The sequence below is a fragment of the Festucalex cinctus genome, chromosome 3, assembly GCF_051991245.1.
Source record: "Festucalex cinctus isolate MCC-2025b chromosome 3, RoL_Fcin_1.0, whole genome shotgun sequence".
Taxonomy (NCBI): domain Eukaryota; kingdom Metazoa; phylum Chordata; class Actinopteri; order Syngnathiformes; family Syngnathidae; genus Festucalex; species Festucalex cinctus.
The window spans coordinates 10158701-10182532 of record NC_135413.1 but is presented as its reverse complement, the minus strand read 5'-3'; the positions used below and the strand labels follow the sequence as shown (position 1 = coordinate 10182532).

Genomic DNA, 23832 nt, shown 5'->3' with positions numbered 1-23832 from the left:
AAATCAACCACCGTTGAGCTCTTGACTGAGTGAATGATCCAGATTTTGGGAAACTTGGGGTGAAAGAAAAGTAAATAAATAAAAGCAACAGCTACAGTAGTGAAGTGTCCACACATATCAAATTCTCCATCTAATCCTAATCTTAATAAATAAATAAATAAATAAATAAATAAATAAATAAATGCATACAGGTGTAAGGCTTGCTGCACACCGACCATTGCAGCCAAACACGAGAGAAGTGAGTTATGCCTTTCTGTGACTGTTGCTCTGTGTGAAATGGGCATTGTTGCCAGCTTGTGATGTAGTCAGACTCAGACCTTAGGTCACCTTACTCTTCGGTAGCCTCACGTAAACCATACTCCCCACTTGTAAGTGCTGGGAGTCCCAGCACTTAGAAAAGCAAATCTACAAGCCATCACTGATATATCAACTTTTCAACACATATTTGGCGGTTTATATTGATGAAACATTAAAAAAAAAAAAAAGCACTATGTGTTGCTTTGTGACAGTGAGACTTATCGACAACAGCAAAAAGACGATCAGCCAGCTGGTGAGCTCCAATGTGTTTATACAGCAACATTCTAAAAGATGCTCCTCGATAAGTGATGCCTCTTGGGATGTCTGGCTGAGAAAACTTCCGTTGTGAAAAGCCTGTTATGTGTTTTCAATGAGCTCTCATGCTTTTCGTTAATGAAAGTTTGCTATCATGTTCACCGCATCTATCATGATGTAAACAACTTTAAATTTCAGTCAATGGTGGTGTGCGAATCAAACATACATAGTTGTATCTTAAATCATCTACAGATGCATTTTGAAATTGAATGAAAGCATGTTCTCTTTTGATGACAAAATATAAAATAAGTTTAACTAACTATTTTTGGTATAATTTTGTTGATATGCCATGTAATTCCATCCATCCATCCATCCATCCATCCATCCATCCATCCAGTCTCTTAACCGCTTATTCCTGACAAGGGTCGCTTTGTAATTATCAACACACACACACACACATATATATATATATATATATATATACACATACATATTATAACAGAAGTATTTCAAAAATAGTACTCTGAAACTCTCAACACACATAGCAAACCCTAAAACCCTTTTTAGTCATCTAGAGCAGTGGTGTTCAAACTCAGTCCTCCAGGGCCGGAGTCCTGCAGGTTTTGGATGTTTCCCTTCTCCAACACATCTGAAGCTCATCAGCAAGCTCTGCATAAGCCTGATAAAGATCCTGTTCATTTGGGAAACATCCAAAACCTGCAGGACTCTGGCCCTCAAGGACCGAGTTTCGACACCATTGATCTAGAGGAAGATGGAAAAAACAGTGAGTTATGACTGAGCAAAAATGACACCAGCTAATTGCTCTCACCATGGGAAAGTCCAACGTTTACAGTGGCAATGGAGTGTGTCACTCAAACCAACACAACACTGTTACTTATATTATCAAGAACGACTGGCTAATATCAGCATTTTACTTGTAGCTAAGTTTGTTGTTAACCAGTTGGCACAGCAGCTAACATACATAGCTAACGTGTCGTTGACTAGCATGTTAGTCAAACCAACGCAACCCACATAATAAGAAAGCAACTTTCTAATTTTATGTTTTTCTTCATTGTACAGTATAGCTAAGTTTGTTGTTGACCGGTTAGCATAGCAACTAACAAAAGTCGCATGTATGGTCACAATAGCATTGATTTGCTACCCTGTTTCTGTCATTAGAGTCATACTAAAATTAAATTAAGTATTAAAATAAAACAATCCTTTAATTTCAAAGGACAGATTCAACACGTTTTTTTTTTTTTTTTAAATGTGTTTTTTAGGTGCCTATAGGTTTGCATCAAACACATGCTATGACAGGAAATATCTCAAATGGAGTCTAATGTTGATGGCTGAACTGGGTAAATCAAATTACATGATGGCTTATAACCCGTTATTGTTAAAAACGGCAAACAAATGGTCTGGTATTTTTATTTTATTTATTTATTTTTTTTAATGTTGGTGCTGCCTTGACATGTGTGCCTAGTTTTCCCCACCTTCGCTTTAACACAATAGTGGCGGTGTTCATCCGTCATTCACTTCTTTGATTATAGCAGATCAGCCTGATCACTCTTCTGCTTTAATTACAGGGGCACGCAGCTGACTGCTTGTCGCAGACGAAATATCCCGAGTATTCTTTGTGATAAAGTGTAATCTTCTTAGCGATGAAGGGTCAGTGGCTCTACTTATCCACCATCCTTCTGTTAAATCCGCTCTATAGAAACCCCGATTTTCATGGTGTATGTTGCCCTGCTTATTTCCTGGAAGCAAACACCCTGGGCCTCTGCCTCCATTCAAGTAGCCTCCAAAAACTTCCAAGAATTACTGGAAATGACTAAAATAACACACAGAGGCGGGACATTGTTGTTAAGTGAGGTGTCCTTGAGCACTTTCTCATAATTTGGGAGCGTGTGACTAATAGGAGAACCGGGTTGAACAATAGGATGAGTCACACAAGGGGGGTCATCTCTGAAAGAGGTGACACTCCCCACCAAAGACCTGCCATACACACTCAGACTCCCACTACACAGGAAACAGATGTGTGCGTGCACGTGCGTGTGAAAATGAATAGTGTGGGTCAAAATACGCGGTTGAAGACAGAACTGGGTGATTAAAACTTTCACTGGCCAAAATGTATTACAGGTAAAACGGGAAGTGTATACTTCTTCAAGTGAAGCAAGCTCTCTAACGTTGCCTGCCGCAATTTCCGTTTCCTGTGTTTCTGTACTTCTTTTTGTATGCAGCTGTGATGTAGACTCAAGATTTGAGGCTGCATGTGTTGAGACGCACCCAGAATTCTGGTTTCAGCAACCTATTTACAGTATAAAAAAAAATGAAATAGTCCAAATTCCTCCCAGAACCACTATGCGATTTACCCAGTTTCCCTCATGATTTATCTTTACTACTTTCCTTATGCCTGAGGGTGATAATTGCTCAAAACTCAACACTGGGCGGACTTGTGCGGACAAATTTCAACATCTAGACCAAAATGAGCAAAGTAGTTGCAGCGAAATGTAAACTTAAACGTAAGTGACAACGGTAGTGAGATAATATACTCTGAATGGTGGATCCTGTCGTAACACGCACTGATAACAGTGTTTTCAGTAAAAACCATCCATCCATCCATCCATCCATCCATCCATCCATCCATCCATCCATCCATCCATTTCTTTAACTGGTTATACCTCACAATGGTGACGGTGCCGGGGGTGCCAGAGCCTATCCCAGCTGGCTTCAGGCAGTAGGCAGGGGACACCCTCCACTAGTTGCTAACCAATCGCAGGGCACACAGACGGACAACCATCCACACTGACAGTCACACCTAGGTATAATTCAGAGCACCCAATTAACCTGCTATGCATGTCTTTGAGAGGAGACCAGAGTAGCTGAAGAAGACACAGCGTCAAACAGAATATATAACAAAGATAATGAATGACAATTAAACACTGCCACCTCAGATAATCCGACAATTTTTGCAGATTTTTTTCGTCGTAAAGTTAAACCAATACTAAAGAGCAAAGTAATGTAAAACAGTCAAATGATCTGCCTAGAATTTGTAAAAATTGTTGTAAACGACCGTTAGGAATTACGACTGAAGTTTTTATTTGTTTTAATTGTTTTTGTTTTATTTTATGCAGTAGATATTAATTGGATTTGATTAATTGGTTACCAAAATTGTATTCTGCCAAATATCAGAATCTACCTACTTTTTTGTTTGACCTCATCTATGAATGACCTGAACCTGATAGACAGTTTACAGGGCAAACAGATCCTTGACTCTACAAGACTGTGTGTCTGCTGCTGGCTATTTCTGTATATACAGTACAGTATACAGTATGTGGATGTCACAACCCGGAATTGGATGTTTTTTTTTTTTCTGGCAGCCCCTCACCCCTCCAAGCTCCCAACGTCAAGACAGATGTTTCTGTTATCGTTTCGGGTTTTCCCACAGTTCTCATGTGTGCACATGTGCATGCGTATATGGGGGTCTTTCACGTGGGGGCCCCTTGTTTTTTCTTTCTGCGTTATAGACAGGATATGGCGGTTATCTGCAAGTCTTTGGGGGGGATTACACTGCATGGTTCAAGTGACACAATTCCAATGTTTTGTTCTCAAGTGGCCTAGTTGCAATACATGTCATGGTAGCATAAAGAGGAAAACAACGTTTGGGATTGGGATTAGGCCTACAGATCGAGAAGGAATGGTGCTGATAAACTTGAACAAACTGCCTCCCCTGTTTTGAATCAACAACTAGTGGCGTTTGACACCTCGAGAGATATTGACTGGTTTCATTCATTCATTCTCCAAACTGGACTGGAATGTACACTGAAAATGTACATGGAATTAAATATCTTGGGCATTATTGGAGTTAAATGTCAATTTGCAGCGCAAGTACAGTTGTGTGGTGGCCTTCCAGTGGGATAATAAGAAATGCCTGTTCCTTCATTTGTGACATATTCATCTCTATAATTATATTATCATGAATGAAGTGCCAAATGAGGACTTGTTTTTCTATCATTAAGCTGCAATAATAAGCAGCTTGGTCAAGCATATGCCACCATAGGAAAAGGAGTAAATGTTAATAATTGTGCATAATTGCAGTGTACATAAACAACGCCCACCCGCCCACGGCCGACCTACTTTGAGACGACGGCTGCTGTTTTACACCCGCAATACTCCCACCATATGTTGGCATGTGTAAGAAGTATTGTTGGCTGTTTTCTCACAAAGCCCATTTTCATTTTTTAACTTAACATCTTATAACAAGCAGCAGAAAGCAGAGAATGTGTAAAATTAAATGTTGGTACTAATGTGGAGGCCATTGAGCAGCTTTTGTTTCCTACATGGAAAAAGAGTGTGTGGATAGGTTGTTTGCATGGCCTTGATCAACCCAGTGATTAAGAAAAAATAAAAAGAAAAGAAAATCAGCCTTGTCTGTCATTTGGAGTTTTTTTTTTTTTCTTTCTACCCATTCGGTGACTGCTGAGAGGCTAAGAATGCAGCCTGGAACTGAAGAAGATCCAGCTTGGATTCAGACAAGCAGCTTATAGAAATGCATTCACTGCTCGGGTGTTGTGAGATTGCCACTGGTAGAACGCAGATGTTATTTCGTTCTGATCCAAAAGCATACAATGGATGCTCTGAAGTCAACTACAGCAGTTGTACAATTCGGTGGGATCAAAATATTCAAGGCAAAATGGCCAACTTCCTGTTTAATTTCTGGCATGGGTCCTTTTTAGACATTTCCGTGTGCCCCGTCATGATAGCAACGTCTACTGAGGCCAGGGGGGAAGAAATGGCACAATGCCCATAACATTATTTAAATCATTACACTCTAATTATTGTACTGATGTATTTTTTTGTAGGCCTGCTTAGGTCCCCCAAAAGAATAAACAAGGATTCATTCCAAGAGGGCCTTCATTTGGCGATAATGCTCAAGTCCTAATGAGCCTTAGCCCAAGGAGGATAAGAGGGTGGTGTTGTTTCTTACCATCTTTTATTTGGGATGCCCATTCACTCAGAGCTGCAAAAACGCCTGCAGACAGCGTCATTTGCATACCATGGCCCAGATACGCTCGTACCAACTGCTTGTTCTCCCAGTCTTTTCCAAAAGTGTATTTATAATAGACAACCCAGTGTACATTTGTGTCATGTGTTACATCTCATCACAGCTAACGTGTCGATTGCCATATTAATTTTAAAGTAGATATGATGCCCCCCCCCCCCCCCCCCCCCCCCACACACACACACACACACACACACACTTCAGACTCAGGTATCATAATAACCTGTTTAGCCTGTTTTGAGAGGGTGGCCCTGTCATATTGACATGACATGATGTCTCGAGGCAAAAACAGTAAGTGTGAACTGAATATGTATATAGCTATAAGTCCTCATAAGGACAGTAATAACCTGTATTGTCACTCATGAAAGCAGAACTTCATCACCAAACTGTATGTGGCACATAAAATGCAGATGTCATGAAACACAAATTTGTATACAAACAGTTAAAAATAAATTTTCCACATGCCACTTTAAAGCATTCCCTTGTAGTTAAAGGGATAGTTCAGATTTTTTGACATGAATCTCAATTTCATCCTCACCTCCGGTGTGTGCGATCAGCACTGACTTACCCCTGACAGCGTTCTGTGACACAAGTTCTGGTCCGGTGTTGGACAAGAGGACAGTAGTGCAGCAAGTTGGCTGGTGTCACGGAAATAAAGCATTTTTCTTCTAAAAACAATTTGTGTTCAAAAGAGTGATACATTTGTACACTAAACTCCTTTCTGAAAAATGTCAGACCCCATTACCGCTGGGCACTACTTTTGTGTACGTTCGTATCACTGCATGGCACCCAATAGACAGCTGATCAACACGCTGCAGACAGCTGATCCGCGCGCCTTCCGCCTTCGAAAAGACAAACAACTTGTAGATTAGTGCGCGTCTATCAGCTGCATGTGGGGAGCCGCGCAGTGATACAAACGAACAGAAAAATAGTGTCCGGCGGTAATGGCGTCTGACTTTTTTTTTTTTCCGAAGGGAGTTTTGTATGGAAATGTATTACTCTTTTGAACACAAATTATTTTTAAAAGAAAAACGCTTTATTTAGGTGACCCCAGCCAACTTGCTGGACTATTTTCCTCTCGTCCAACACCGGACCAGAACTCGTGTCACAGAACGTTGTCAGGGTTAAGTCAGTGATGATCGCACACACTGGAGGTGAGGATGTAATTGAGATTCATGTAAATAAATCTGAACTATCCCTTTAAGAAAAGCTAAATGATCGCAGAGCAGATCTTCATTTCCATTCTTTCCAGTGAGGACAATTCATTTGGATTGTGCACACAAATTGTATTGCATTCATCTTTCTTACACATTCAATCACAGAGCTGTGACATGCATAGCGCAGAGCGAGCGTACGTCCACATGTACGGCGGCGCCAGGCGAGATGAGGTTTGTGAGGTCAGCGCTGTGTCATCCCCTCAGCACCCTTGTGAATTGATGACTTGTTCTCCGGTTCCATTAGCCACTCACAAACACACACGCTGAGACTTTGCACAGCCGTGCCTTTTTCTTCCCATTCATGCACCCTCATACTTCTTGTTCACATCCCCGTGACGCCAGCCGTGATCTTGTTAATTACTTATACAGTATCTTAGGAAAGTGAGTACACTCCTCACATTTCTGCATATATTTGATTGTATCTTTTCATGGGATGACACTGAAGAAATTATACGTGGGCATAATAAAAAGGAGTCAGTGTAGAGTTTAAATAACAGTGTAAATTCATTGTTCCCTCAAAATATCTCAATATACAGCCATTAATAGCAAAACCCCTGACAACAAACGTGAGCACAGTTAGTCATTTTCCCTCAGACACCAGTGTCGTGTCCAAATGCACTGAGACCATGCCCTGCTTAACTGTCAAGTCAAGTCAAGCCAAGACATCTTTATTTATATCGTATCAATCAAATAGAACTGCCTTTCTTATGCTTACAAATACAGTGACTACGTGGTTCAAATATATCCCACTGGGTCGCCATGAAGATTTTCCATGCTGTAACAACGAGGCACTCTGAGACAGTCCCACCAGTATGAAGATTTTTTTTAAAAACTTTGTTCTTTGTCTTCTCTCAGTGACATGCATGCACTGACAACGAGGCACTCTAAAGCGGTCATGCCACCCCGAAGCCCTGGTCCACAGTTTAATCAGTACTTTGACTTTTACCACTCTTTTATTCCACACATACTTCTACTCAAATGTGACAACTTTTGCTACCACTCGAAAGGTGACAACAACCACATATGTATTCTATTCAAATGATTACACCCTGCAGCGAAGCACAGAGGAGTAAATTACAGACCGTATGGCCTTATGTTTTGTTTTGTTTTTCTGACGTCTGCATGCAACATTTGCATGCATGTTCAGTTCACATGTGTTCGTCAAAAGCTCGGCATACACAAATTAAATGGCAGCCTTTGGGTGTTTTCACTCGGGGCAGGCTGTTATTACTGGTCAAGCCATGCAGATTTATCGAGCTTTACAGTGGCGGGGATTTCTACTTAGTCTTAATGACTGCCATCAGGAGTATGAACAGATGGCTCAGTAGCCATACAGTAAAGGATGAAATATCTACCATGATGGACTCCAGTTTCTGCCACATAGGGTGCCAGTTAAGCACATCATCCTTAAGTTTCACACTTAAAAGCTTGGCAAATGTCACAGCATTTGATTACACTTGCGCTGGAATTGCATTAGATGCTTCATTTGGTACTTCTGCACAATCCATACATCCGTGTCTGTCCGTCCGTCCCATCCATCCATCCATCCATCCATCCATCCATCCATCCACTCAGAATCTCTCTCCAATGAAACTAATGTGCATGTTTCGGAAATGTGGGCCACAACAGAAGAAAGTTTCGGCACCAACATTTTTGAAAAACAGACCATTTATTTATTTAGTTTTTTTAATGTATTTTTGTTATGTTTTCAGGAAAAACAAATTAATCGAACTCAATCATCAATGGTAGCTAAAATTATTATTATCCATCCATCCATTGTCTTGACGGCTTATTCCTCACAAGGGTCGCTGGAGCCTATCTCAGCTGGCTGTGGACAATGGGAAGGGGACAACCTGGACTGGTTGCCAGCCAACCGCAGGGCACACAAAGACGAACAACCATCCACGCACACAAGCACACCTAGGGACAATTCGGAGCGCCCAATTAACCTGCCTTGCATGTCTTTGGAATGTGGGAGGAGACCGGAGCACCTGGAGAAGACCCACGCGGGCACATTATTATTATTATTATTATTATTAGTATTATTATTATTATTATTATATTTATTATTATTATTTTTTTATTTCTTCACTCTAAAAACAATTGGGTCAAAAGTAACCCAACACTGTTAAAAGTACTCAGGCACTTGAAAAACATTAGCAAATAGCTTGATGAAATAATTTCTGCTGCGTCATGCAGCTCACACTTTTTCCTCTTTCCCTAGATGGCTAAAAGTGATTTAGTAACAGGGGTGCGTGTATTTTAGAGATACAACTTATTTTTTTATATTTGAATTATTTTTTGAAGCACTTCTACTACACTACACTACACTACACTACACTACACTACAGTAAGAGTTACATTTTATCTCTGGACAAATACAAGTATAATTTAAATTTTCACAACAGGTGTATGTTTCTGTATTTTGATCATGGATTATTTGAAATTATATTGTAGGGACAAAAAGATATCATGCAATTCTACAGTAGTTCATGCTTCTTACGTCCACGTTTTTTGTGTGGACAAGCTGAATAAGCAGAACTTAGTGGACAGTAGGCCCCTTCTACACACATTGTCTCTGGTGGCAGGAAATCAAGGTCAGTGTGACAAGTGTGTGCACGTTTGTGGCAGTGCTACACTCACACCACTCCTTAGGGCTGGGGTTTCAAAAAATTTTACACCAAGCACCAACCCAAAAAAACAAAAAACAAAAAAAAACAAAAAACCAACAACAATTTAGCGCTACATGTACCACCATTATGACCAACATTAAAATACAGTTTAGTACACTTTTAGTGCTCATAAATACAAAAAACAAGGCAAAGGTTTTATTCCTAACGAGAGAGAGAGCCTGTGTTATGAATATACTTTTGATTGTCACTTGTTTTTGTTTGTTGACATTTTTGTGGCACAGTTAAAAGGTATTAATCCTTTAAAAGCATCTCAAATGCTGGTTCGGGTCAGTGAAACATTACTGACAGATAGATAGTGGAGTGTGGTAAAGCATTTTTTTCCCTCGTTAAAAAAAAAAAAACATGGGCATGGTTCACTGCTTTAAAAAGGAAGTCCAGTAAAAAAAAAAAAAAATTCTTTACAATAATGTATGCACTGTTACTTATCTAAACATCTCTATCCATCTCTGGGGGCAGCCATTTTGCCACCTCCTGTCAACTGAAAACGACATCATAGTGCCTAAGGCACTAAGCTTTCGAATGTCACGTGACCAAACCCAGCTAACAGGTAGCCTTTATTACAGTTATTACAAACCGGTTTGTACAATATTTACGTATTTATGAACAGGTGATATACACATCTGTGTATAGTATTTATTACTCACGTACTTTTGAAACATACAATGCTGCTTACTATTCTTGTTGCCTTTCATTCACATTCACAGTTTTCATTACTCACATGCAGGTGGTTCAGTTGCCAGTTCCTGTTGCATTTATTTTCCACCGTTTTTATCACTCATACATAATTAGCAGATATAATGATGCTGATCATCATTGCTGCCTTTTATTCATACATCCACTTTTACAGTGTAGTTATTCCTACTCATGTACAGTGGTCAAATAGTACAATCATTTTGCATATTCTTAATGCAGTTTCTTCACATTCAAAAATTCTCATATCATCCGAATTGTGCATGTACAGTTTGCTAATATAAAACCATTACAGAGCTAATAAAGTCTTATTGTATTGTATTATGTATTCAGGTTGTTTTTGCAAGAATTATTTGTACTCCAAATATTAGAAAACATTTATTGCTATTAAAAATAGCCCATGAAACAAAAGACAACAAAAGGGCGCCAGCAGCTGGGGCAAGCGTGTCTTTGTTTTGCGCCATCCCGTCGGTTTGCTTTAATATCCATTTTGCACGCATGGCCACACATTGTCAATCACATCATTACGAATCAGCCACTTAACTCTCTGGTTTGAGCGCACCCTTGTCATGGAAACTGCCAGCTCAACACTCATACACACGAGAGGTCATGAGTGTGTCACCCGGTTATTTCCTCTGGAATACTTTCCCCTTCTCATCAAATCCAAGTTGTTTTTCCATCAGCAAAGGAACACCACGCTGGGGACATTTTTTCCAGTTCGTATCAGCGCCGACATAGGCAAAAGAGCAGAGGAGGAAGCTGGTTTTGTTTTCCATACCTGATAACGGCCCATCCTCTGTCTCTCTTCTGGAGGCTGTCCTGTCAGTTGCCGCTTCCTGGAATGGAGTGTGTGGGAAGAGAAGACAAAGAGGATTGAAGTCAGTCACCCGGAGGGCATTGCAGCAGAGAGGCAATATATGTGACATGTGGTTTCATGTATATTTGGATAAAATTAATAATTTAACATTATGGGCTCTGTAATGTCATCAGGGAACAATCAGAAATTAGAACACTTGGACAGATGAAACCAACGACAACTTGTTGGTAATTATAAGAGATATATAAGTAAAAATCAATGATCCAAAGAATACCACATCATGCGGCAAACATGGTGGAGATTGTGCAGTTTTAAGACTTTCTGACAGCATGTTATACCTTCCATTCATCCATTTTTTTGACCGCTTATTCCTCACAAGGGTCGCGGGGGGTGCTGGAGCCTATCTCAGCTGGCTTTGGGCAGTAGGCGGGGTACACCCTGGACTGGTTGCCAGCCAATCGCAGGGCACACAGAGACGAACAACCAATCACACTCACAAGCACACCTCGGGACAATTCGGAGCGCCCAATTAACCTGCCATGCATGTCTTTGGAATGTGGAAGGAGACCGGAGTACCCGGAGAAGACCCACACAGGCACAGGGAAAAAATGCAAATTCCACCAGGGAAGGCTGGAGCCTGGACTTGAACCAGAGTCTTCAGAACTGGGAGGTGGACGTGCTAACCAGTCATCCACCGTGTTGTCCATGTTATACCATTTATTCTCATTCCATCTTTTGTCTATCATCATACATGATACAGTACATCCATTCAGCACACAGTCCATCCATCCATCTGGTCCCATTATCAGCTGACTTTTAGCACATAAGGTAGACCACATACTGAGCTATGTGAACCACTACACTTACCAGTGATCACATTATTCATTCTCAAATCCATTTGGACGGAATTGTGAAAAGCTCAAAACTGACTCCTACCAAAAAGTTTGCATGTATGATCAGCATTAGTATAATTGTAGAAACACGCATGGCTTCTTTTTAGTAAGTAATTAAAAAAACAAACACACAGTGGTTAGTGGCACCCATGCATACTATGGCAATACAATTTCCTGCTAAATGTCTGCATATAACTCAGGTGATTTTGCACGAGAACACCATGTTTTCATATGAATGCTTCACTGGGGGGGAGGATCATGTTCTTCTATGCACTCTGTTAAAAAACAAAAACAAAAAAAACAAAACAAAAAACCCGACAGTTTGCTTAATAGCTGTCATTTGTGATAGTTTGTGAGTCTGCGTGTGTGCGTGTCTTTGTCTTTGCTACATTGTGGGGCCCATACACGCACATGTGTGTGTGTATGCGCACGCACAGATAAGTCACACTGAAGAATGGTGTTATCATATCAGACATTCTTGTGTGAAGCTTATCATTGTGACTACTATACAAAGACAGATTTCAGAGTACAGTTTTAGCCATTGCATGTGCACACATAACAGGTCAGTGATAAATGCTCAGTTTGCACAACGCTCACAAACATGGAATTTTGAACCTTTGAGATCAACGCTGCAGTCGTTGTGCAAGATACCTAAGACAACATCAGATTATTGAACTAAATGGCAAATGTCAACCATAAATAGTCTGTTTTTCAAAACCAATGTGAAATCTGTTCAGATCGATTTACAGCAAATAAATAACTGCTCACTTCAATCAGGTGAGCTTCCTAAATCTCTGAAAGTAGCCGCCGTGAAGCCCATTCTAAAAAAAAGAGAACACTGGATGTCTCCCTGCTAGCAAATTATAGACCAATCGCAAACCTTCCCTTCGTAACTAAAATAGTTGAAAAAGTGGTTTTTAATCAACTCAGCAATTTCTTGAGCTTAAACGGACTTTTGTATAAATTCCAATCAGGGTTCCGACCTCATCGCAGTACAGAAACAGCTCTGATTAAAGTACTGAACGATATAAGATTGAGCACTGATGCAGGGAAGGTATCAGTGCTCGTCTTGTTGGACCTCAGTGCAGCATTTGACACGATTGATCATAATATACTGTTGGACAGGCTGGAAACTTGGGTGGGGTTAAATGGAACAGTCCTTAAATGGTTCAGGTCCTATTTGGAGGAAAGGAGTTACTTTGTGACCATTGGAAATTTTGAATCTGATCGAAAGGCCATGACATGTGGGGTCCCTCAAGGGTCAGTCCTTGGACCCCTGTTGTTCAGTCTGTATATGTTACCTTTGGGTCAAATGCTTCAGAACACCGATGTTGACTATCATAGTTATGCAGATGACACACAACTGTATTTATCTATGTCCCCAAATGACAGCAGTTCTATTAACGCATTGTGTCATTCGCTAGAGCAAGTTAACAACTGGATGAACCAAAATTTCCTTCAGCTGAACGAAAACAAAACGGAGCTCATTGTTTTCGGCAACAAATAAAAGAGGATTGCTGTTAAAAAACAGCTTGAGTCACTGTCTTTAGAAACTAAAGACCAAGTTTGAAATCTTGGGGTACTAATAGACTCAGACCTGACCTTCAGCAATCATAGTGAATTCATCACTAAAATAGCCTTTTACCAGCTGAAAAACATATCCAGACTGAAGGACTGCATGCGTCAAGCAGACCAAGAGAAGCTTATCCATGCTTTTATCTCCAGCAGACTAGATTCCTGTAACGGTCTTCTGACTGGACTCTCTCAAAAGAACATGAGACAATTGCAGCTCAATCAGAATGCTGCAGCTCGAGTTCTGACCAAAACAAAAAGATCATAACATATTACTCCAGTACTTAAGGATTTACACTGGCTCCCAGTCAGCTGTAGAATCGATTTTAAAGTTCTGCTACTCGTCTATAAATCACTAAATGGTTTGGGTCCTGAATATATCCAAGAAATGCTGATTGAGTACAAACCCAGCAGGGCTCTGAGATCTACAGACTTGGACCAACTAGTGGAACCCAGAGTTCGAAGCAAACATGGTGACGCTGCATTTAGCTATTATGCTCTACACAGATGGAATAGGCTACCAACAGAAGTGAAGTCAGCCCCGAGCGTAAATGCTTTTAAATCCAGGTTAAAAACTTTGCTTTTTTCTTATTCCTTTGATTAGGGACATTTAAACAGCTTTAATTAAGTGTTTTTTTTATTTTTTTATTTTAAACTTCCTTATGTTAAATGTTTTAAAGTTTGTTGAATAATGTTTTAAGATTGTTATTGTATGTTCTTTTTAATAAATTTTGTAACCTATTTTCATTTATTTTTCTTCCTCTGAATGTTAACTACTGTTTGTTGATGCTTATGTGTTGTCTTTCCTTGTGTAAAGCACATTGAGTTGCCTTGTGTATGAAATGTGCTATACAAATAAACTTGCCTTGCCTCGTCTTTTTTTGTTGCCATGTTTGCATTTCCCAGCCTATAAGTGAGGTTTTTATTATAGCTAAATGACAAAGCAGGTGGGCGGCATGGTCGACGAGTGGTTAGCACGTCCGCCTCCACAATTCTGAGGATTTGGGTTCAAGTCCAGGCTCTGGCCTTCTTGGGTGGAGTTTTCATGTTCTCCCCGTGCCCGGGTGGGTCTTCTCCGTCTACTCCGGTCTCCTCCCACATTCCAAAGACATGCATGGCAGGTTAATTGGGCGCCCCGAATTGTCCCTAGGTGTGCTTGTGAGTGTGGATGGTTGTTCGTCTCTGCGTGCCCTGCGATTGGCTGGCAACCAGTCCAGGGTGTCCCCTGCCTATTGCCCAGAGCCAGCTGAGATAGGCGCCAGCTCCCCCCGTGACCCTTGTGAGGAATAAGCGGTCAAGAAGATGGATGGATGGACAAAGCAGGCAATTTATTGTGGTGTTTACACAGGGAAAGTAATTAGTGCCAGCCAATCAGCAGAGAAAAATAACAATACATGCATAACATTAACTATATTTTCTATTAGAAAACATTTGCTTCATTTTTGATGAAACCTGATACTGTGCTACTTTAATTTTCTGTTGGTAATTACGGTGGTTCCAAGTGTTTGTAAGGTGTTTTGGGTTAAAAGATATTGAGACGCACTGGACTAGAGGTGCCCGATGTTTCACCCATTGACCTGTCTGTTCATGAACACTCTCATAGCTTTTGGCGGTACGCTGGCGGAGAAGGACAAATGTGCTGCAAATGGCTGAACGCTGCAAACTCTTCATGTTTGAAATGGATTTGTTCAACGAAAATGCAAATTTTCACTAATCACATTCTATTTCCACTCAAGCAGTCATCGTTCAGCATAATTTCTCGGATTCATACTCAAAAACGTGGACTGTCTCCTGCATTCTCATCATTGGCCATTTCCCACTGATTATCAGTATTATTGATCGTCCCCTGTGGACACAGTTTATGGTACATGATGTGTCATCCCGGCCTGCATGCAAGCACACGTGCACAGATTAGGAAAGACTGTCTGAACATTGAGACATCAAAGTGTGAGTGGGATGTGTGGGTCTTCACACCAAACAAACTGGCATTGTAGACTGAACTCTAGTCTTCTGGGATGTAGTCGTGGGATTTGTGGGATGTAACAAATACTTTTAAAAATTGTATTAACATACATGCACTTACGTTTTTTTTTTGTTTTTTTGTTTTTTTTTTGGGGGGGGGGGGGCATCCTTTTACAACCTACATTTGAAAAAAGATACTGTACTCTCTACTTGTAACTGAAGACTCTTTGCAATTTGTACTTGAAAACATTTAAGACTGTATTTTTTTTCTTCTAATAGTCACTACAAAAAAAAACTGAATCAGTACTTCTATTATAGAAGTTCTATGTTGACCAGAGTTGTTATCTTTTCAACAAGAGTACTCTTGCCGCCTCTGCTCGGATGGACAAGGAGCAATGCTCAACGGACAAGGAGCAATGCTCAACCGATGGATGACATCATTTGGTCTATTACGCCCCCTTGTGGGTATGCAATGCATATACAGTAAAATGTTGTTGCTACTAATGTTGTTACTAGTTGAACTTTTTATATATAGATGATGAAATATTTTCTTTGACCCCAAGGCCATTTGAACCAAAAGACTCTCCAAAGACTGACGTTTATATTGAGGATATAACCTTTCCTCCCAATTTTCTTGATTCAATTTATAAATGTAGACCAGGGGTGGGCAATCTTGGTCCTTGCGGTCGGAGTCCTGCATATTTTCAATGTTTCCCCCCTTCATCACACCTGAATCAAATGATCAGCTCATCTGCAAGTGCTGCAGAAGCCTGATAAAAGATCCTGATCATTTGACTCAGGTGTTATGAAGGAGGGGAAAAAAACAAAAAAAAACAAACAAACAAAAAACGTAGGACTCAAGCCCCGTGGACCAAGATCGATCACTCTTGATGTAGCATAGATAGAGATATAGCACACCTATATCTTGTATTGTTCATGTAAGTAAAAAGCAGGAAAACAGAATAAAAAATTATCAAAAAGTCAACACAGAAGGTTTTTACAGTACCTTTGGGTGTCTCGTAATAATGGAGGGTCTGGGGATATGAGAGTATTTGAGCTCCATTTCTCCACAAAACTCCTCTTCAACATCGTACTCCGAGCTGGATGAAAGGCAAAAAGCAGTATCATCTTTGTCTTGAGGGTTGTGTGATGAATTAGTTCCATTAGTTTCTTGTGAGGAGAAACAGTCGAGGGTCGCTTGAGACTTCTGCTGAGATGAAGGGATGTCCGGCTGGGCCGTCACAGGGTCCAGCTGATGAATTTGACACTCGTCAGATTCTGGATCAAGAGCTGGATCGCTGTTAGAGTCGGAGAGGTAGCCGAAACAACGGCCTAGGGATGGGCATGGGAGTCCGTGCATGATGGGAGATGGATGTGAGATCCTGTGGCCCAAGGCGTTTTTCTAATGTGGGGGTGCGAGTAGCACATCTGTAAGTAAAATAAAGTCAAATAAAATGCCAATAATGGTGGAGGGATTCACATGCCTGACATCCATGCAAGCAGATTGGTGACCAGTCCAGGGTGTCTGCCTCTGCCTTTCACCCAATGTCATATGCAAGAGGCACCAGGTTGATGTAAAACAATTGGTACGCAGGCTCCCTCTAGTGGTATGCTAAAGAATCACTGCCTTCTAATGTATTTAAAGAGATACTTTACTTATTTAGCCATTTTTGGCAGTCAAACATTAATATTTTGCCTATAATAAATTTGACATTTTCATTATTTTTCATGTACAATTAGTACCTTTAAAAACACATTTTGCAACTTGCTATTGACTGAAAATGACATCACAAGGGCTCAGGTAACCAATCACAGCTCTGCTTGTGAATGTCACAGGACCAAACCTAGAAAACATGTGAGCTGTGATTGGTTACCTGAGCCCTTGTGATGTCATTTTCAGTCGACAGCAAGTTGCAAAATGTGTTTTTAAGGGCTCCAGGTGGAGGAGTGGAACCGTCACTTGCCTTCAGTGCCGGTTGGTGCGGGTTCGCTCCTCCGCCTGGGAGACCCCATGTGGCTACGTGAAGTAAGCTTGCATGTGTGTATGAGTGGTTACAAAAAATAAAATAAAAAAAATAAAAATGTGTTTTTAAAGGTACTAATTGTATGTGAAAAATAATGAAAGTATCAAATTAATTATAGACAAAAATATTAACTTTTTATTGCTATAATGGGCTAAATAAGTGAAGTATCCCTTTAACTATTTCGTAAAATGCATTTGCATTCATGCTGAACTGCTTTCCATCCGAGTTTCAATTTCAAAATTCAATCAAATTTATGACATTGAATTTATACACAACAGAATGGAACATTGTAGCTAAGCATGAAGCCTTAAAAAAAATTAAAAAAAATAAATAGTTTTATACTTTGTACTGTATGCGTAGTGCACTTTTTACTTTTCAAGTGCAGTATATTTTTCGTATGACTGTATGCATGTGTGTATGTATGTACACAATACAATACATTTGCAATTAATCGTAAGCACTTTGTGTTTTGAAATATTTACATCAAATCAGTGTTAATTTTGATAAGAAATTTTAATTTAGTTTTAGTTATAGTCTTTTGACTAAAATTAATTAATGTTTTAGTCATAATTTAGTCATCTGATTATATTTTAGTTTTAATCCAATTTTAGTCAACCAAAAATAAAAAGCTATTTTAGTCGATGAAAAAAAAGAGCAATTTTAGTCGACTAAATTGACAATTTTGTCAACATTATCATTCATCATACATTTCAACTTTTATACAGAAAATTATAACACACCTATTTGTAACTGTCTAACACGCACGACACATTTAATACAACAATGTCTTTATTAATTGTTTCAATGAAACATGTTGAACTGACAATGTGCCATCTTCATTTTCACCTAAATTAAAAAAAAAAGTGCATAATTGCTCGAGATTAATTTTACAGCTGCACAATGAATGTAAACATGTTTAAACATTAAATAAAGTGCAGTGAACACTGAATAGTTTCTGAGTGGTTCTTATCTCCCACCCGCCTTCATCCTTCTGATTGAATTGTGTGAATTTTTGTTACTGTGTTGTTTTAATTTTCGTTTTAGTCATTAACAAAAACTCAGTCAATTTTAGTTATAGTTACAGTCTCAATGAATGGCTTCTATTTTAGTTTTTGTTTCATTTCAAAATGACGAAAATTTTTAGTTGACGAAATTATCACTGCATCAAATTCATTTAACTTATATATGAAATACATTTCAATTGAATCATTGAAGTGCAGTGTTAATGTTCAAACTGCATGATGTCACAGTGGGTTACAATAATATTACTAAATATTATTTAAAAGAGCAAATCCTGTCTCTCTCTTTTATTTATTTTTTTTATTTTTTTGACGAACAATTAGGCCTATACTACACTAGTGTATTTTGCTGTTGGTCATGTTGGGTCTGGTGCGCCAAGAAATAAAACATTTGCTGGGGTACCCCAAGCCCCCACAACCCTATTTGAGAAACATTGTACTAGTAGTAAAAGGAGAATAAGGAGTGGTGGGAGTAACAGTAGTAGAGAATGGGAGTAAGCTTAGTTGTAGTAGTATTGAATCAAAAGATTATTCAGGGCACACGCACATTTCTCTCCACAGCATAACAAAAAGACAACAAACGAAATCTGATACACTTGAACAGTTAACTGGTGATTGCTATGACTTGCTTTATTATATTATGCATGATGTCGATCTTAACTTTTTGTTTTGCATTTCAGCTGAGTGACAGGCAGCATCTCCCAGCACTATTGTCTCTTAACATCGATATGAGTGAGTACCTTTTGTATATATATGTGTGTATATATAAATATATCTTTAGCCACAGGTGCATCTAATCAACCAGCAGGTAAACAAGTTACTTACCAATCGGTCAAGTAGAACCTCCTGTGACTAAAGCCAAACTGTGGCAGGGTTTTTACTTTCTGGACCTGGATTACCCACCTCTGGTAATGGGTGTAAAAAAGTTTGACAGTCATTGATGTAGTGGTTCACTTGCCTGACCTCAGTGCTTGACTGGCTATCAGTCCAGAGTGAAGTCTGTGTTTGGCCTCAAGTCAGGTGGGCTAGGCTCTCCCACAACTCTAAACAGGATAAACACTACATAATCTCAAATAAAGACAAAATAAAGGTGTGTCTCTACATGAGGCTGTTAATCCAGGATGATTGCTATGAAGTTTTCTCCGACGCAGTTGTCCACTAGTCACTTGGCAGATGTGCCATTCGTAGGGGTCTCCAGATGCCACCATCACTAGGTTATCATTTCTTTCAATTTGTTATATCAGGAACATTCCCAACCATCAGCATGCAAGAAAGAACCCCTCGGCCAGCACCTTGTTGTCATTTCCTCTCAGGATCTTGGTGTGTGCATCTTCGTTTACAAGTTTCTTATTACTCCATCAGGTAATTCCTGGTGTGCTTGGACAAACTGACAGGTCACGTGGTTACACACATGGAGGCGGGCACTCCAATTACCGTTGGATCTAGGGTCAGTTGATAACACGCTTACCCTGCACTTGGACAGCGCTAATAAATGATTCATCTGACCGCAGAGCAGCACAAAGAAAAGTGTAGAGGTTATCTTAAGGTTACAGATGGTTGAATACGGAGGCGGACAAGAAGGCTCTGGTTACAGGCGGACAAGGTAAGTGATAGTCAGAAAGAGAAAGTAGAAGAGGAATGGAGCTTTCTTCATTTGGTGGCTCAATTACAGACTGTAGCTTTTCAATAACAGACACACGTGGTCATATATATATATATATATATATATATATATATATATATATATATATATATATATATATATATATATATATATATATATATATATATATATATTTATATATATATACACATATATATACAAAAGGTACTCACTCATATCGATGTTAAGAGACAATAGTGCTGGGAGATGCTGCCTGTCACTCAGCTGAAATGCAAAACAAAAAGTTAAGATCGACATCATGCATAATATAATAAAGCAAGTCATAGCAATCACCAGTTAACTGTTCAAGTGTATCAGATTTCGTTTGTTGTCTTTTTGTTATGCTGTGGAGAGAAATGTGCGTGTGCCCTGAATAATGTTTTGATTCAATACTACTACAACTAAGCTTACTCCCATTCTCTACTACTGTTACTCCCACCACTCCTTATTCTCCTTTTACTACTAGTACAATGTTTCTCAAATAGGGTTGTGGGGGCTTGGGGTACCCCAGCAAATGTTTTATTTCTTTATTTCTAGAGTAAAGTGTAATTGCACATCCATTACAGTAGGTGGCAGCATATGGAATCAGATTTGTGCCAAAAAGAATCGAGCAAAACTTCTTGAAGCGTCAACAAAACTAAAAAGAATCAAGCAAAACCTCTTGAAGCATAAACAAAACTACAAAAAAAAAAAAAATCAAGCAAAACTTCTTGAAGCATAAACACAACAAAAAAAAAATCAAGCAAAACTTACTGAGGTAGAAACAACTCACTTTACGCTTCCTGTTTAAGCTCCCTCGTTTGCTCTTCCTCATGTTGCGGTGACGCTCAGACTTTTGCTTCTTTTTTTTGTTTGTTTTGGCACAACAAACCTCACGGGTTTAATGGGCTTAATACAATCCATTTTTATTGGCTGATTGTTTTTGCTGACAATAACAACACAATTCGTACACCAGTAGCAGTAAACGCTTCCCACAAGTGAACTACGGTTGTTGTTAGACTTCCCTGTGGTCAACGTGAATACTTCAATGACAATCAAAAAAAAAAAAAAAAAAGTGTGGGTGGGGACGCTAATAACCGTTTGACACGATATTTGAGAATAGTCAGGGTTGAGTTATAAGGATAATAAGTTTTCTATATTTGATTTGTTATTGTTCGCCGTAAGATAATTATTATCCTGGTCGACGTCACTAAGGCGTCACACGATTGTGGTTAGCTGCAGATTTAAATCACATTGTGGCATAATCGGTAACACGCTTCAGTGCTTTTAAGTTTTTCTTTCAAAATAAAGCACTAGTGGGTTTTATTATAATAGAAAAAAAGGGCGTTTTCGTTCAACTGTTTTAGTACTATGACGTCTAATATAACGATAATATAACAAAACAAAACAAAACAAAACAAAACAAGAAGGCGAGGCTGGTCAAAAATGACGAGTGGATTGGGCATTGATTTATTTTGAAAATTCATACTCGGAAGTACTTTTCCCTTGTTACCTTGACAGACGCGGAGCTCCGCGGGAGAGCGCTGTCCGAGGATAATCGCAGGTGGCGTTCCTGGCAAATTGGCGGAGACAGAAGCATGCATTTGAATGCCGTTTAAACCCCAAAAACAATTATATTTATCTCAATTATTTATTGCTCTCGCTCCTTGGATGCTCAAAAATGCCGGCTCGGTTCGTCGCCAGCTGGGCTCTCACCATCCACATCCAACGCCTCCTCGCCATCGTCCTTGTCTTCCTCTGCTGCACGCTGACAATGATTGACGGGGCCGAGACACAGCGGCAATGCACGGAGGTGAGCGATGCGCACTTAATTCACAATTATTCACGCTCCATTCACGCTTAATTCCTCACCCATTCCCACCTTTCATTACCGATTGTGCACTGGGCTGTGTGTGACGTACAATGGCCCCTCTGGGGGGTTGGGGGGCAACAAAACAAACCCTGCACATTTCCGGTTTCCCGACAAGTCTTAAATATGATCTCACACATGGGTGTCCAGACTTTGACAGTCTTCGTTTATATATTAGTGATTAGTTTATGATTTTAATTGGTTCTTTGACCACACTTAAAACTCAAGTCACTCGTAACTCCCATCAATGTTCGCCATTGAAATGACTGGAAAGGCCTTATTATGTTATACCCCCAGAAAACTCCCCAGCACAAAAATATCTGCACGAGTTAGAACATTTTGCTCACTTGAGAGAACCCAAACAAGGCAAAAATGGACAGAGCAAATCCTTAGAGTAATTCGAGGTGCCACTTATTTATCTCAGTAAAACTAACTTCCATTAGTGCAGGTAAGTAAAAGCTATGCTAGATGATTAAGCAAGAAGTCCATTATTTTTCATGTAAAAACAAAAGACTGAATACCAACAGAATCATCTCAATGTTCAGAACCAAAACAAGAACAATCTGTGCTGAGGAAAGTAATGAAGCTGTTTATACACTAAAGTGGTAATATTTCTATTCATTACGCCCTGATGAATGAAGATAATTTAGATACAGCATAAAGCATTCATTTTTATCTTATGTATTTGTTTGCAAATCAACATTTTCTGCTGTATCTAAATTATATTCCTTAATCAACAGGGTCTAATGTGTAGAAATGTTGTATAAACAGCTTCTTTGCATTTTTGCAACCTTAGAAAATATAAAACTAGTGTGCTATTATCGCTTTCTTGCCTTTCCGTCTAGCCTAGATAGGTTTTATTGTCCAGTGCAGGCAAACGACACGGGTCATGTCAATTGTTGATTTTGATTTTGCCACAGGCTGATAATAAATGAACAACAGGGGGTGCAAATGGCTCTTGCGCCCTAGTTTGGACACCTCTGCCAGAACTTGACTCATGAGTGCTTCCTTGCTCCAGTGTTTTGAACTTGGGCCGCTGTGTGCTTATCAGTTTCCTGCATGGACTGTTTTTTTCCCGTCCAACTGCTCTGGATCAGCTCAACACCTCCTCTGAAGCCTGCACTGGTGTCATACTGGTCCCTGAGATAGATGGGCAGCATTCCTGAAATCACTGCCTACTAGGGTGGGGCGAGTATGGCCTTAAAATATAAATCTAATGAAAAAAAAAATATATATATATCAGGTTTCCGATTATAATGAATTTCCCCCCTTTATTGAAAAGAAGAAACGGAAGACTTTATGTTATTCAAAATGCAATCTTTGAAGGAGTTTTTGAAATCCCGTCTGCATTTTTAAGAGTCACATACACTTGCAAGGGTGTTTCCATTTGAAATGACTGAAACAATTTGGTCGTCATTCTTACTTTGATTTCCAGTGTCAATTAAACATACTTGGCACAGACTGTTATTTCCTCATTGTGTAATGCTGCAAATCAGAACTCATTCCAAATGGCTGACACGCTTTCAACTACGGAAGCTATTAAGAAAAACAAAACTTTTCTTTCTGTATTCGAAAAACAAAAAATCGGCCTGGCCAAATAACTCAATTAATTGATTAATCAACAATTGCAATTGCAGAGCCACATTTTTTAAAAATTTGGCAAGAATTAGGAAATTATTGGATTGAAAAGGAAAAGTAACGCTATGAGTTCAATGTAATCAGAAGAAAAAAATATATATATTTCGGGATTAACTCACATTTTTGAGAAAAAGGTTGCTTTTCGGGGGAAAAATTATTATTTTATTGGTAATGTATGTAT

The 23832-nt window shown here is 39.4% G+C and overlaps 2 protein-coding genes across 2 annotated transcripts in view; one reads left to right on the top strand and one right to left on the bottom strand.

Annotated features, from left to right (window-relative positions):
* Positions 1–10871: 10871 nt before the first annotated feature.
* Positions 10872–22031, bottom strand: LOC144016611 (uncharacterized). The gene is made up of 4 exons (XM_077517950.1): positions 21657–22031; positions 16465–16886; positions 10993–11050; positions 10872–10912 (listed from the first exon to the last, which is right to left on the bottom strand). Exons 2-4 carry the CDS (start codon positions 16816–16818, stop codon positions 10872–10874), a joined length of 453 nt encoding a protein of 150 aa, XP_077374076.1. The 5' UTR covers positions 16819–16886; positions 21657–22031.
* Positions 21650–23832, top strand: part of elapor2a (endosome-lysosome associated apoptosis and autophagy regulator family member 2a) — a 38570-nt gene continuing 36387 nt past the window's right edge. The window contains exon 1 of the mRNA XM_077515738.1: positions 21650–21956. Coding sequence (XP_077371864.1) covers positions 21825–21956 — 132 coding nt within the window. The 5' untranslated portion in view covers positions 21650–21824. The remainder of the gene's footprint in view (positions 21957–23832) is intronic.